This window comes from Rhinatrema bivittatum, chromosome 4 (genome assembly GCF_901001135.1).
Source record: "Rhinatrema bivittatum chromosome 4, aRhiBiv1.1, whole genome shotgun sequence".
Lineage (NCBI taxonomy): Eukaryota > Metazoa > Chordata > Amphibia > Gymnophiona > Rhinatrematidae > Rhinatrema > Rhinatrema bivittatum.
The window spans coordinates 208,804,964-208,820,806 of NC_042618.1; the positions used below are offsets into that span (position 1 = coordinate 208,804,964).

Sequence of the window (15,843 nt, forward strand, 5' to 3'; positions counted from 1 at the left end):
AGACCTGCGGAAAGCCATTGCTTATTCCTGGAAGCAGACAACAAGAAACTGGTGGATTCTTTGGGATCTTCTGGCTATTTCCCAGCGATTTGATTTGGTCGCTGTCAGCGACAGGATGCTGGGCTCGATGGACCTTAGTCTGATCCAGCACGGCACTTATGTTGTTCTTAGAAAGCCATTGAGTGGGGTTGCAATAAGTGAGGTAACCTGGGGATGCTACAAGAAGTAAAGAGGCAGACCAGTGAGGAAGCAAAGAAATGAGGAAACAATGCATAAGCCCGGTGGGAAGGATGGAAGACACCAGTGAGAGACAGCAGGAAGAGGGTTACTGGTTTCCTGTGATTCTGCAGTAGAAGGTAGATTTCTGTGGCAGTTTCCATGATTGCAGAAAACCTGGGACCCAGCCTATGTTTATTTTCTTCAGAATGTTCATGGTGAGGGAGGTTCTAGGGCCTTCCTTGCTGACACTGTGATGTCATTCTTAAAGGGCAGTTATGTAGTGCATCGCTATGGTGACTGTAGAATTAATGCTCAGTTGGTCTGGAAGGGGCTGCTGAGAATTTCTTCCTTTCTTATCCCATTGCTGGGATGATAGAGGTACTGGCATAGACATCTTGGCACAGTACCATGTAAATTAGTAGCTAAGATTAGTAGTTGTAAAACCACAGTGAAAAATTTGGATCTAAGGCAGCTTTATAGGTGTCCCTCCACTGCTGAGAAAACCAAGATGCTGAACGCTCCAGGTTCACCTGGAGGCATGTCTTCTTGCAACTCCCCTACAAACTACAAGGATCTAGCCGCAATTGTGATAGACACAGGCACTGGCTATACTAAATCAGGCTTCTCTGGGGATGAAAAACCAAGATCCATATTGAAGACAGCTGTTGGGGTCCCCAAGGTGACAGTCACAGATGTTCTGTATTACATCGGTGATAACATCCCCAAACACTGTGCCAGTGTGGAGAAGAGGAAGGTGATGACCTATGGCATTGTAACAGACTGGGAAGCCCTGGAGATGCTATGGCATCATATCTTCTACCTGGAGCTCAGTATCTGTCCTGAGGAGCTGGCTGTCCTGGTTACAGATGTGCCTATGTCCCCACTGACTAATCGTGAAAAGACTGCTGAGCTCCTTTTTGAGAACTTTGGTGTGCCTGCCATGTACATTTCACACCAATCCCTGCTATCTTTGTACTCCTGTGGACGAGTCTCCGGTTTGGTGGTGGAGACTGGTTATGGGACGTCCTACACGACTCCAGTCGATGATGGCTACATTCTACCACATGCCACTTACCGTCTGGACCTGGCGGGCGATACTCTGACAAGGTACCTGGCCAAACTAATGGCAGAATGCGGGAATCCATTTTATGAAGATGAAATGGATCTAGTGTGTGACATCAAAGAAAAGTGCTGCTATGTCACTAGTGACTATGACACAGAGCTCCAAGGCAATGAAAAGAATTATCTGATGGACTTTACACTCCCTGATGGGCATGTAATCTCTATCGGCAGTGAGAGGTTCCGCTGCCCCGAAATCCTCTTCAACCCAACTGCCCTGGGCCTCTCTGATGTTGGTATCCATGTCCAGGCTATGACTAGTGTCCAGAAGTGTGAGCCTGAGCAGCAGGCCAAGCTCCTTGCCAACGTGGTGGTGTGTGGTGGCTCCTCACTCTTCCACGGCTTTCCAGAGAGGATCAAGAAGGAACTGAGTAAGCAGGTGGACAACGCATCCCCCATCAACGTCCTGGCTTCACAGCACAGGAAGTTCTCTGCGTGGCTGGGGGGTTCAGTCACTGCCTCCCTTGATTCCTTCCAAAGTCTCTGGATTGACCGCTCACTTTACAACGAAAAAGGGCCTTCTGTGGTCTATCGGCACTGTTTTTGAGACAGCAGAGGGGCATCTGTAAAAAAAAGAATCAAAGTGCTGCAGATGCTGAGAGGGTTCAAGAGGGGAAGGGAGATTGTGAAGTTCAAATGCTGTGGCTGTAGATTACTGCCTAGAATAAAATAAAGTTCTTTTTGAGGTGATTGTGTCTTGGGATCAGATTATGCTTTTTGGGTAATGCAGGGAGATTTCATGCTGCATTAAATCAGCTTTTAAACTTACATCTCAGAGCATTCTGAATCATGCATTACGATCAAAAGAATTCCAAAATCCAGAATGCATTTAACACCTCTACGGATCCAGTGCTGCTTCCTAGCTGGAAATTGTGGGGACCGTCCCTCTGAATTAAACAGACACAAAGCAGCAGATATTGAAAAATGGAAGCATTTTTGTTTCTCTGTTTTAGAGAATTATAGCCAAAGTGGTAAAAAACTCCAACTTCCTCCAGGACAGGGCTTCCCAAACCTGTGCTGGGGACCCCACAGCCAGTCAGGTTTTCAGGATATCCACAGCAAATATGCATGAGATACATTTGCATATACTTGAGTCTCCATGGTATGCAAATGTAACCCTTAGTGGGGTGTGTTAAGTCCCAACGGCACACAATCTTATTTATATCTTCTGGGGCTGCTCCGGCTAGCCAGTCACTCCCCTGGTGGGGGACTCTTTTTATGGGGGGAAGCTCTTGCTTATGGCCCAGACGATGAAAGAAGGTTGACAGCTTGTGTGTTGTACTTTGGGTGCTTCCTCTGAGGTGAGAGGCTTTAAGAATTAGGTAGAACCAGGTCTGGGTGTTAAAATAAAGTCGACTGAATATTAAAGTTAAATAAAGTCGATTTGTCCAAAATGATGAGTGTACATGTACATCTTGACTGTAGTTACGGGGTTTCTTTCATGTTTAGGTAGGTGTCCTTATTACAGACCTCTGGGGAGAGCCCATGTTGATTTTAAATGCGCTTACTCTCCCAGCGGCGGTGCTGTGGGAATCCTACCTTTAGAGATCTTCTTTCCCGTGGACACCCAGCCTGCCCTGATTCCTTGGGGGGGAAATCCAGATGGGATCCCCGTCTCTTGCTCTTTCTGGGATTCAGTTGTTCATTTCCCTTAGCTGTTACTTTAGGTGAGGTCTCTGGTGAAAAAATCTGGGGACCAGGCTATTCACAGCACTGCAATCTCAGTGGGGAAGAGGGATCCAAAAAACCGCCTCGCTGCTCTTAAGTTACAAAAAATACTTTAATTCTTAGTCAGCATAACTTCTCTGCCTCACAATAGATCCATCACTGGTGCTGTAGGCGAGTAGGGTAGGCGCACAGGTCCCCTGAAGAGAGCCCCTTGTCCCAAAGTGGTACCAGACTTATCTCACTCTAAATGATAAGAAGGACCCTCTGGCAGGGAGTGCACGGTGAGGCCCTACCAGAGTGTTGCAATAAATACGTTGTCTCAGCAGCTGCTCTCTGTAAATGAACCCCGGAGTCTTAAAATGGCATTGGCTGGGCTAAACAGCACTTAGTCATCCAATCAGAATCTCCAGGTGAGAGGGACTGAAGGATATGGATGGCATCCATTTTCCTAATCGGCACACAGCCAGGGGTTCAGGAGACGGGCGCTTGATAACTATGCATCCATTTCCCGATCCTGAACGCCGGCACTTTTTTTTTTTTTTTACTTTTTCCAACGTTTTTGTTCCTCCTACTTAATAGGTGGATGTATAGAAAAGCGGTATTTTCTGCTTTTCAGTACAACTTTTGAGTGTGCTCAGCATTTAATGCCTGCTCTAGGCAGGCGTTAATTTTTGAGTGGAAAAATCTGGGTTTTTAGACGCACATTTCCTTTTTGCATTGCGGGTGATTTCCTAATAGCCTCATCAACCTGTATTTGCATGTGATGAGTGCTATTAGTTTCGCCGAGCGTTGGATGCATAAGGGGATTAGGTAGTGCCTACACAACCTGCGTCCAACTGCATCAGCCTCTAAGTGTGTCCTAAGTACAGGGATAGTGGCATCTAGTGGCCAAACCTGATAGAGGTGCCATACAAATGTATCTCATGCATATTCATTGTGGATATCCTGAAAACCTGACTGGCTGTGGGATCCCCAGGGCAGGTTTGGGAAGCCGTGCTCTGGACCATCTCTCTTTCTTCTCATTCTTTGAGATCTTTTTCTGGCTCAATGTTTCTGGGCATGGCTCTCTCCCCCATCTGATTTTCTATCTTGTTTTGCGCAATCTCTTCCTTTCTCCATTTGTCTGTCTTTCTTTTTCTCCCCTCCCCTGTTCCTGTTTTTGGTTTGTCCCTCTCCCTGCCTGCCACTTTCTCTGTCTTTCTAAACCTAATAACATATCCTGTGGCTCAATTCTGGCAAATTCTGGGGGGCCTCAATCAGGAGATATTCAGCATCTAGTCAAAATTATTTCACGGAATTTTCAGTATATTTTCCAGAGTAGAATTGACAATTCCAAGTCAGAAGGGAGAGACTGAGCCAGTTCTAGTTTTAACTGCATAGCACGCATGCAGATGTAGCACTGCTGCTCATTTGAAAATCAGAATGTCAAGTGCATGCACGCTGCAGGGTAAAACCAAGACTTTGCTAGTCTGTCCCCTGTGACATAGATCCATTGGAAGACACCACAGAAAAATACTGAGGCTCCGCAGGAGGTATGGCCTCTAGAGGCTGTGCTCCTAGTTGGAAATTTATGGAGACAATTTGGAAGCTGGCTGGGCAGTTTGCAGGTATGTAGTTATTTAGCAGCCTGCAAGAAGGGTACATAAGTCTTTGAGATGGCAGCTACTCCTATATCTTCATTTAGTGCCATGTAGTCTAACTTTCTAATTGTGTTTTTTTAGACTGCTGTCATTTGCATGTAGACACCCAAATGTATTCTGTTTGGGGGTAATTTTCAAAAGCATTTCCACACAGTTTTGCATGCGGGGATTGTGTACCTAAAAGTGCGTGTAGAGGAGATTTTGCATACTGCAAGGAGGCATTCTGAGGACGAGGTTGGGGTGGGGGAATCATTTACACAAGTACTTTGGATTTACAAAACTATGAGGGTAATTTTCAAAAGGATTTACCTGCTTTTCACATGTATATGCACTTTACTCATGTAAATGGGCTTTTGAAAAGTGCTACAATATATGCCATTGAATTGTCAATAGGTTTTACATGCGTAAGTGCACTTTCATCGCATAAATGGTCTTTGGTAAATTGCTACGATAGTATATTCCATTTACACATGTTAACTCCTTTGAAAATTACCTCCCCAGTATGTACATATTCACGTGAACATTTATACCTGTTTCCTAGCAGCTGTCAATGTGTGCACTTATGCTGCGATAAGCTACGCATAGTTCTGCTAATTTTCAGGGTGGACTTACACATGTAGTAGGTCCGCTTTGAAAACTTGGGCTGAAATGCACACGGACTTTAGCCCTAACAGATGAATTTTCAAAGGAGTTGTGCATGTAAATGGAACACACTGTCGTAGTAATTTTCAAAAGCTATTCATCCGCATTAAGTGTACTTAACGAGGAAAAACCTTATCGACAATTCAATGGCATATATTGAAGCAATTTTCAAAAGCCACTTGATGCAGATAAATTGCCTTTGCACATGTAAAACCTAGTTTTAAGCATGTAAATGCTTTTGAAAATCAGGTCAAAAGTGCGCTGTGTGACAGGTAGCGGGTGTGTGAGTTCTTTGTGCTGCAGCATAGTTGACACAGTCTCGAGGGCATACCCATGAAGCCCATGCTGGCAGCCTGTGAATGCGCCCTGTAGTGGGGCAGTCTGGAGCTTCACGTTTACTAGCCACCTCCCCCACAATTTGAGCCCTTGGATTCTGGTGGCTGGCAGAATTTAGGCAGGTCCCTAGGGTGGAGAATATAATTGCAGTGCAGATTCACACCGGAGTCAGAGCAGGCAGCAAACTAACAGAGTCAGAGACAGGCCAAGGTTGGAGCAGGCAGCTAGCAAGAGTGGTCAGGTTCAGACAAGGGGTCAGGTCCAGGAGGCAGGCAATCAATATCAGGTATAAGCAAGAGGGCAAGATCCGGAGAGTCAGGTCAGGGGTGGACGTAGACACACAGAAGACAGTGGATGATATGGGCTGGACAGAGAAAGGGTGGATGAGAAAGGCTGGACAAGGTACAGATGGGAAGGGCAGGCAGGACGAGGCAAGGCTGGACAAAAAATCAGGAACACAGGAACCAGGCATTCAAGACCACATGCACTGCAAGGCAAGAGACCCGTTGCTGAGGCAGGAATGGGGAGTCCGAGGAGTCCTTATGTAGTGAGGCATTGCTGATGTCATCAGAGGGCGCCACAGGGACTTTCCCACCATGGCCCCTTTAAGAGTCCAGCATGCGATACATAGGCAGATAAAACAGGTCAGCGGGAGAGGCAGCTATCGGCGTCTCATGCCGCGCTGAGCGGTGTCCTGAGCATGAGGCCTGGTTACTGGTGGTGTCCCAGCTATGAAACGCTGCCGCTGGGGTTGGAGGTAAGTGAGGCGGCTCGTGGGGCCATCCCATGAGCTGCGGAGTAGAACATTCTTATAAAATTGGGCTCATTATTCTTATTGCCAGCACAATTATTTTATTAGCATTTGATTCAGGTAATTTGGAATAATTAATATTTGCTCTTATTTTAAACGCACCTGAACTACTTCAGCTTTGTCCACATCGTTTCCTGTGTCTCTGAAGGTCTCCTTGTCTGCCTCAGCAACTCCAGGCCTGCCACTCCAGCCTCCAAGGACTGTCCTCATTCTCTTAGGGACTCTCTGCACAGAAAGCATATAGTTCGACTTTTTCCCAACAAGCACAAGAGGTATTCAATGGAAGAGACTGAATGGCCCCCATCTGGCTGCTGGACTTCTGTCTACTCTGCTTTTTTTTTTTTTTTAATTAGTTATTAAAGGGAGTGAGGAATGCTTAACTATGTTTAAGTGCTTTAAAATGCTAAAACTCTGTGACCATAGATGGTAAGTTAGGGTGGGAAGGACAATTTTCAAAAGCCATTTTTCCAGGTAAATATTGATTTACTCAGGTTAAAGGACTGTGTGAAAATTTCCTTCCCTCAAGAGGAGTAGAAATCCACACATTGTTCCCAGTGCTTGTACTTTTATCTGCACAGAGAAGAGATATTCCCAGGGTTGGGAGAGAAAAATATCGCATATATATGGGTCATTTACTAAGCCACAATATTTTCCCTGGAGGTGGAGAATACTGCAGGATTTACTAAGCTGCAGTGCCAAATACTACAGCTTAGTACAAGGTTGGGCCTCGAGAGCAGCAAACCAGTCAGATTTTCAGGATGTCCCTAATTAATATGCATGAGAGAGATCTGCATGCATCCTGTTTCAGAGTCAGGAGGCAGGCAGGCAGGCACGGTCATGTCCAAGGCAGTGGTCAGGTCCAGGAGGCAGACAGGTGTGGTCAGGTCCACACAAAAAGTCGGTACAGGAGGTTGGCCAAAGGATGGACAAGGACAGAAGAAGGGATCTACCCTGACTGAACAGTCTATAAGAATAAATAAATAAATAAGAATTAGCATGCTGGGTTAGACCAAGGTCAATTGAGCCCAGCATCCTGTCTCTGACAGTGATCAATCCAGGTCTTAAGTATCTGGCAGATCTCATAAAGTAGATATAATTCCTGATACTCATTCACTGGGATAGCAATAGCTATCTTTAGCCTACCTGGCTAATAACATGTTATGGACTTTTCCTCCAAGAAGTTGTCCAAACCTCTTTTAAACTCTGCTATGCTAGTGTTGCACTTACTGCCCATGGGACAGGTCCGCGAGTGGTTCACTCACCTCCCGACGCCATGCTCCTGTTGCTGGCACGACTTGAAGTGCCACTTTCCTTCCACCTGGCCACCACCGACACTGTCGCCTTGACCCGCAGCAAAGGGAGACGCCACACGCAGCTCAGCGCTGCTTTGCTGGTCTTCCATTGAGGCATTGAGACATGGCCACTGCTTCCTCATGGCCTGAGGACTACCAACTTCTGCCTCACCATTGTTCCTGCCCCAGCATCTCCTAGGTGTGGCACATCTCCTCAGAATTTAAAGGGCCTGCGGCCCTTCCTGATGACGTCTTCACCTTGTCCTGCTTGCAGCCCTATAAAAGGGTTTATCTGCCAGTTCCTGATTGCCTTCACAAGTTGCTTCGTCCCTGGAGTCCCTGTGCCACCTTTCGCTCTAGGAGTCTACAGAGTTCCAGTTCTTCGCTCCTTCAAGGTCTGTGGTCCTGTTCTTCGTTGGAGCTCCTCTTTGTTCTTCGTTCCATGTTCCTATAGTCCCTGTGTCTTCTGCTTGTTCCTGATGTCAAGTTCCTGATGTTACAGTCTTAGATGCCAAGTCCCACTTTCCTGGTCTTCTTTTTTGTCCACTCCTCCAGGCGTGCCAGCATTGTGGTCTGCAACCAGCCCACAGATTGCAGGACGCCTCGTGGCACAAGGCCTGTCTTCTACACTGGTGAAGTCTCTGGAAGACCCTTATTTTTAAATGCTGGGGGTCCCATCCCTGGTTCTGAGTTCCTGAGTCCCTGAATCCTGATTCTGGTCTTCGGAGCTCCTTGCCCAACTTCCATCCATCTCCAAGTCCCAAGTCCAGAGTTTCTCTATCTTCAGCATGGTCCATGACCAGCCCACGGTCTGCGTAGGGCACACTGCGGCGCAGGACTCTATCCGCACCTGAATCTTGAATCCTGAGCCTGAGCCTGAACCTAAGAACATGCCATACTGGGTCAGACCAAGGGTCCATCAAGCCCAGCATCCTGTTTCCAACAGTGGCCAATCCAGGCCACAAGAACCTGGCAAGTACCCAAAAACTAAGTCTATTCCATGTTACTATTGCTAGTAATAGCAGTGGCTATTTTCTAAGTCAACTTATTTATTTATTTATTTTATTTATTTAATAGCTTTTATATACCGACGAACGTTGGGAACATCTCGTCGGTTTACAGAGAACAGAACTGAGCAACAGGCTTTACAATTATCGCATAATTATATAAGGAACAGTAATTAATAGCAGGTAATTAATAGCAGGTAATGGACTTCTCCTCCAAGAACTTATCCAATCCTTTTTTAGACACAGCTACACTAACTGCACTAACCACATCCTCTGGCAACAAATTCCAGAGTTTAATTATGCGTTGAGTGAAAAAGAACTTTCTCCGATTAGTTTTAAATATGCCACATGCTAACTTCATGGAGTGCCTCCTAGTCTTTCTATTATGTGAAAGAGTAAATAACCGATTCACATCTACCCATTCTAGACCTCTCATGATTTTAAACACCTCTATCATATCCCCCCCTCAGCCGTCTCTTCTCCAAGCTAAAAAGTCCTAACCTCTTTAGTCTTTCCTCATAGGGGAGCTGTTCTCTCCCCTTTATCATTTTGGTCGCCCTTCTCTTTACCTTCTCCATCGCAACTATATCTTTTTTGAGATGTGGCGACCAGAATTGTACACAGTATTCAAGGTGTGGTCTCACCATGGAGCGAGTCTGAATCTTGAACCTGAACTTGAATCTGAGTCTGAACCTGATCCTGTACCTGAGCCTTCATCTAAGTTCTAAGTCTTCGGTGCCTTCATCCAGTCCTTTTCTCCAGAGTCATTTTCCACCCTCGACCTCTGTCTTCTTCTTTTTGTCATCCTCTTCAGCAAAGTTCCTAGTTCTACTATATCTTTTTTGAATTGGGATGACCAGAACTATACATGATAACTGACGTGCGGTCGCACCATGGTGTGATACAGAGGCAGTATGATATTTTCAATTTTTTTCTCCATTACTTTTCAAATCATCCCTAACATTCAGTTTGCTTTTTTGACTGCTGCCGCACACGAGCCGAGGATTTCAGTGTATTGTCGACAAAGATTCCAAGGTCCTATTCCTGAGTAGTGACTCCCAATACAGAACCCAGTATTGTGTACCCTATGTGCATTACTTTGTACTTTTCTACATTAATGTGCAAATTTTAAAAAGTCTATGCGTGTTAAAACCGGGAGATATGCACATGGCCGCACCGCGAGTGTGCGCTGTGGGGATTTTCAAACACCCACGGCTAGGTGCGTATCGCCCGGTATGCGCAGAAGAACTGGCTTATAAAAAGGGGGTGGGGCAGGGTCTTGGCGGAGCATGGGCGGGCTGGGACAGCGCCATTAGGCACTGTCCTGATGAAGCGCTCACCGGCAGCTGACCAGCCGGCGCAAGTTACTGCTGCTCCGGAGAGCAGGTAAGGAAACAAAAAAAAAAGAATGGTAGTTAGTGGATTTTAGGGGTCAGGTCAGATAGGGGGAAAGGGAGGCAGATTAGCTAGGGGGTTTAGGAAGTTACCTCCCAGTCCGCTCCTTTATTGGAGCGGACTGGGAGGGAACTGGGGAAAGGGCCTATCACGTCGCCGCACGCATCTACCGAAATCTCCCCCCTTACGAGCACATGTCGATATTTGCAAGCTCATTCGCGTGTCGACATAAAATCAGGCTTGCACGTGCGTGCGGGTAGCAGATTTTATATTGTGCGTGCATCAACATGCCCATGTCAAAACATTGGCGCGTCCATGTGCATGCACCGGGAACCTCACACACATGGATGCCCGCACGCGGGTTTTAAAATTTACCTTTAAATGTTTTTATTTTAGATACAGTTAATCATGAACAGCTGTTGTCACAAATGAGAGTGGTAGGTATTGCTGGGAAGTTCTGGCATTGGTTTAAGTCTTTCCTTTGTAATCATTCCCAGCAAGTGATCTCGGGACAGCTTTGGTCTTTGCCTTGGGGCTCCATATTCTCTCCTTATTTGTTTAATCTCTATGTGACCCCTTTTCAGATCGGTGGATTTGTGATTTCATATTTTCTTTGATGATATCCAGAACCTCTGTCCCATCATTCAAAGTTGGTCAGAAGATCTGGAAAAGTTGAATAGGGGCCTTGAGATAGTAGTATGTTGGCTACAGGGTTACAAACTGAAATTGAATGTGGATAAATCTATAGCTTCTTGGATAGGGCCCATTTTCAGGTGGTGAAAAAATGTCAAAAACTGATGTTTTCCAATGCTGTGCAGAACTTGAGTGTTTGGCTGGATTTTGACTCATCTTTTTGGATTCATGTATTTGCTATGATGAAGGGGCTATTTGGAATCTTCATCTGATTCAGCAATTGAGGTCATTCATATCTGCTACAAGTCTGGCTACGGTTGTTCATGTGTTGATTACATCCCAGTTCTATACTATTGTAATGCTGTACTTATGGGGCTCCGCATGTCTATTAAAAGGCTGCAGTTAGCTCAGACTACTGTAACTAAGATTTTGGTTAGGGTGGGCTACAGGAGCACATTGCTCTGCTGCTGTTCAGGTTACATTATGTTAGATTTTAAGAGGGGGGTGGGTATTATTATATTAATAATATGCTATTTTGTGGGGTTTTAATTGTTTATATTGTTTTTGTTTTTTGCTGTAGTATACATAACTTCAGGTGGTTTCATAGTAGCGATTCATAAATGGAAGTAATTAAAGTATGTGCAGAATATAAGAACATAAGATTTGCCATACTAGGTCAGAGCAAGGGTCCATCAAGCCCAGTATTCTGTTCCAATAGGTGCCCAATCCAGGTCATAAGTACCTGGCAGGATCCCAAAAGGTCGATAGATTCCATGCTATTTATCTCAGGGACGAGCAGTGGATTATCCCAAGTCCATCTCAATAATGGTGTACGGACTTTTTCTCCAGAAACTTGTCCAAGCCTTTTTTAAATTCAGCAACACTACCAGCTTCCATCACAATCCCTGGTAATGAATTCCAGAGCTTTATTATGCATTGAGTAAAAAATTATTTTCTATTTGTTTTACATGTACTACTTAATAATTTCAAGGCATGTCCCCTAGTCTTTATACTTTCTGAAAGGATAAACAACCAATTTGCATTTAGCCGTTCCATTCCGCACAATATTCTTTAAAACCTCTATCATATCTCCCGTCAGCTGTCTCTTATTCAAGCATGCATAGTTAGTAGAGGTTCTAGGAAGTGGAGTTGGGGGTGGAGAAAAGATTTGCATGCATTCTTTTGATTTTGAAAGTATATTTGTAAATCCACAAGCAAACAGCTGCTCTCTTGAGCAGCTTTAACCTTGTGCATGTATCCTGTGCCGGGTTCCATGCACACCCATGAATAATTATCAATGCAGATTTATGCCCATAAATCTGCTTTGAAAATTCAGACTAAAGCTGTGGGTAAAAAGTACCCACAGATTGTGGGTTTAATTTTGTTATATGGTTATTAGGATGATTTTATGGTGAAAAGTGTGTAAGTTGGAAAGGGAAGGGGGGGTCCTTTTTTGTTGTAATAAAAAGTAAACTTATTGTACAGTGCCATGATGTGGTGAGGGAAGACCGATTGTATTAAATTGTATTAAATAAAATTATAAAGAAAGAAGATGACAGGTAATTACTGATTCTGCTGCTAAATAGGAAAGGTGAAGAGAATTGGGAGGGTACTGATTTCATCGGAGACTGAGCAGGAATTTGGGTAATTCTGGGATGGTGGAAAAGGCCAAGGCAGAGGTCTGTGACACGTTGCAAAGAGGGGGAGAGTCTTTTTTTTTTTTTTTAAGGGGGGGTGGTGGGGTGGACACTTGTCACTCCTTGCACCCATTTGGCAACACCATTGCTCAGCAGTAAAACTAATGTGCTGACACTGTGCCATAGCTATTTGTCCTAAACCACACAAATAACTGAGTTATCAGCTGATGGTTTTCAACTTGTGCCAGCAGATGGCCAGTTCGGAGTATAAATAGCCAGACCAATTGAATACCGGCCAGTTGGTAACCCAGCTTGAAATGTGAAGAGGCATTCCTTGCTTCTTCCCCTTAATTTGTGCTCATGTCATGGCCTGCACATGCTCTGTGCAGCTTTCCTATCTTTTTCTAGAGGGGATTAACCTCATCCAAGTGACTTTGCATGTCCGAAGAGGGATAATGAGGGTTATGTTTATTGTAATGAGACTGATAATGCATTCCAGAGTCAGATGTTTCATTAGAAGCTCATTATTGTCCAATTTGTCTGTATTTGGCCTCTCGCACAGCCTCTGCTCCAGTTTCTATTAGTGTATTTGTATTCACTGTTATTGCCAAATTATGATTTACTATGGCCTGCTTTCTAGCCTGATATTGGGTGAATTGACCACAAAGAATCCAGCATGCTCAGGACCAACAAGCCTGCTGGTGCATTATGTAAGGGAGAATTTCTGCTTTGATTCACTTTTGCTAGGGTAAGCACTGGAAGAGCCAAGGCTGACTTTACTGGGAGCCTGCAGTTCCAGATCCCTGCTGCCTGCTCCTTTTATGAGACTCTGATTTTGCTCAGCTGCAGTTTTCAGGCTTAAATTAATAAGAAAATAATTTCCTTGTGAACAGATACATAATTATATTATTTTCTGTTTCATGCTGGCCTTGCATTCTACAACAGAGCAGATAACACTCATAATGAATTATTAGCATCACAAGGAGGAGAAATAATAGCAGTGGCTTTCAGGAGCAAAGCAACAGAAAAGGAATAGAGCAGAGTAGGATATGTATTAATTTAAAACAAATTTGTTCAAAGTTGTTAGATCACAAGCTGAATGTGAGGAATTGCAAGAGGATCTTCTCAGACTAGGGGATTAGGCATCTAAATAGCAGATGAAATTTAATTTGGACAAGTGCAAAGTGATGCATATAGGGAAGAGTAATCCTAACTATAGATACACAATGCCATATTAGGTGTCACCACCCAGAAAAAGGATCTTGGAATCATTGTGGACAATACTTTTAAATCCTCAGCCCAGTGTGTGGTAGCAGTCAAAAAGGCAAACAGAATGTTAAGTATTTAGGAAAGGAATAGAAAATAAATCAGAGGATATCATAATGCCTCTGTATTGATCCATGGTATGACTGCACCTTGAGTATTGTGCGCAGTTCTGATAAATCAATCTCAAAAAAGATATAGTGGAGCTAGAAAAAGTGCAGAGAAGGGTGACCAAAATGATAAAATGGATGGAATGGTCCTCTATGAGGTAAGGCTAAAAAGGTTAGGGCGCTTCAGCCTGGAGAACACATGGCTTAGAGGAGATATGATAGAAGTTTATAAAATCATGAGTGAGGTGGAATGGGTAAACAGGAAACAGTTATTTACTCTTTCAAATAGTTCTAGGACTGGGGATCACTCCATGAAGATAATAAGTAGCACATTTAAAACAAATTTGGAGAAAGTATTTTTTCATAATTATAGTATGGAATTTGTTGCCCAAAGATATGATGAAAGCAGGTAACAAAGCTGGGTTTTAAAAGGGTTTGGATAAGTTCTTGGGAGAAAAAGGCCATAAATCATTATTAGCTATGTAGACTTGGAAAAGCCACTGCAAGAATGAGATCTAGTCTTTGAAATCCTACTGAAGTACTTGAGACCTAGATTGGCCATTGTCAGAGACAAGATGCTGGTTTTGATGGACCCATGGTCTGAACCAGTATGGCATTTCTTATGTTCTTATGAGTAAGAAATCCAGATAGATTTGTTGAAAATGATAATAAGTAGCTAGTGCCCCAAAAATCAACAAAAATTTTGTTTGCATTTGCTTTCGTTTTCCATTAGTCTATGGGACAAGCAAAACTACAGAGGTTTGTTTTTATTTCTGAAGGCAAATAGCAACCAGTAATGTTACTTGACTCTAATCTGACTGGAGCTGGGATGGGAAAGGATACAGAAGAAGCCAGGAAGCAGAACCAATCAAGATGAAGGATATTTTTAATTAGCCTATCCTAGCTGGTATCTGCATGGATTGGCAGTGGCTTCTCCTTGGTTTTTTTTTTCAAGCTAAAAGTGAAAGAAAATAAACTGCACATTTTAGTTTACTAATCTGTGTGCTGTGGGAGCGGTGCTTGCATACATCTGTGAGATGAAGAAAAATTGCATAAAAGCTGAAAAAAGGCTGAGAAAGGACTGAAGGACTAGGAGAAGTTAAAAATGAAGTGGAGTCTAGCTTTGCTGTTATCACACACTGTGTTACAGTGTGCCAAAAATCTTTTTTTTCTGTTTTTCAGTAAAACACAAATGTTATCATATAGTAAAACTGTAATACTAAAAAAAATAAACAGAATGAAAACTCGGTCTTCATCAATGGATGAAACAAAACTAGGGTTTTCTATTTAATTCAAATGAAAATTGCAGATAGATATCATTGGAAGAGGAACGAGCACTCCAAGATACCATGACACTTATCTATGTGATTTGGAGTGGAGGAGTAGCAGGCTACAAACCAGGGTTCAAATCCCACTGCTGCATCTTATGATTTTGGGTAAGTCACTTTACCCTCTGTTGCCTCAAGTAAAAACTTATTCCTGCTACAAAGTTTTAACTCAGGAGGGGGTCCCACTATCATGGTGGTTGTTGTCATGATAGTGGGTGCCCTTCCTCGAAAAAGCATCGTGGATGCATGGCGCGTTCTTTTGTGTCATGACCAAGCATCCTCGCACCTGGCCCGATAGGCGTCATTCTCCAAAATGGTGTTGACTTGATCTTGCCCCAGCCATGTGACTGGGGTAAGGCCCCAAGAATCAGACCTCAGCCATGTGGCCTGGCTTGACATTACCCCAGCAACATGGCTGGGGCAAGGTAAGGTCAGTGTCATTTTGGAAACTGGCACCAACAGTGCTGGATACAAGGATGCACCCAGCTCCGATGCGGGATCCATTTCAAGGTTGACTAGCTGAAAGACGGCTCGTCTGTTTGAATTTGTTATGTACAGAACGCTTTTTGACTCCAATGCTGGTATCACGTAGCAATGCTATGGTGATAAGAGAAAGTCTATTTGTTTGAGTGTGAATTCATCTGCGCTGAAGGTATAATCAATGCGATATCTTCCACATTGACCAAATCAAGTCCTGGTTAAGTGAATTGCCCCTGAGGCAGCTCTGTGCAAGGGAGCGAAAC

At 44.0% G+C, this 15,843-nt stretch overlaps 1 protein-coding gene across 1 annotated transcript; it reads left to right on the top strand.

The window, feature by feature from the left end:
- The first annotated feature begins 757 nt into the window (after positions 1 to 757).
- On the top strand, positions 758 to 1,885 carry LOC115089376 (actin-like). Its single transcript, XM_029597467.1, has one exon. It carries the CDS (start codon positions 758 to 760, stop codon positions 1,883 to 1,885), a length of 1,128 nt encoding a protein of 375 aa, XP_029453327.1.
- The last annotated feature ends 13,958 nt before the right edge of the window (positions 1,886 to 15,843 follow it).

Coding starts and splice junctions, on each gene's coding strand:
- LOC115089376 (XM_029597467.1), top strand. CDS start 758: ATGTCTTCTTGCAACTCCCCTACAAACTACAAGGATCTAGCCGCAATT.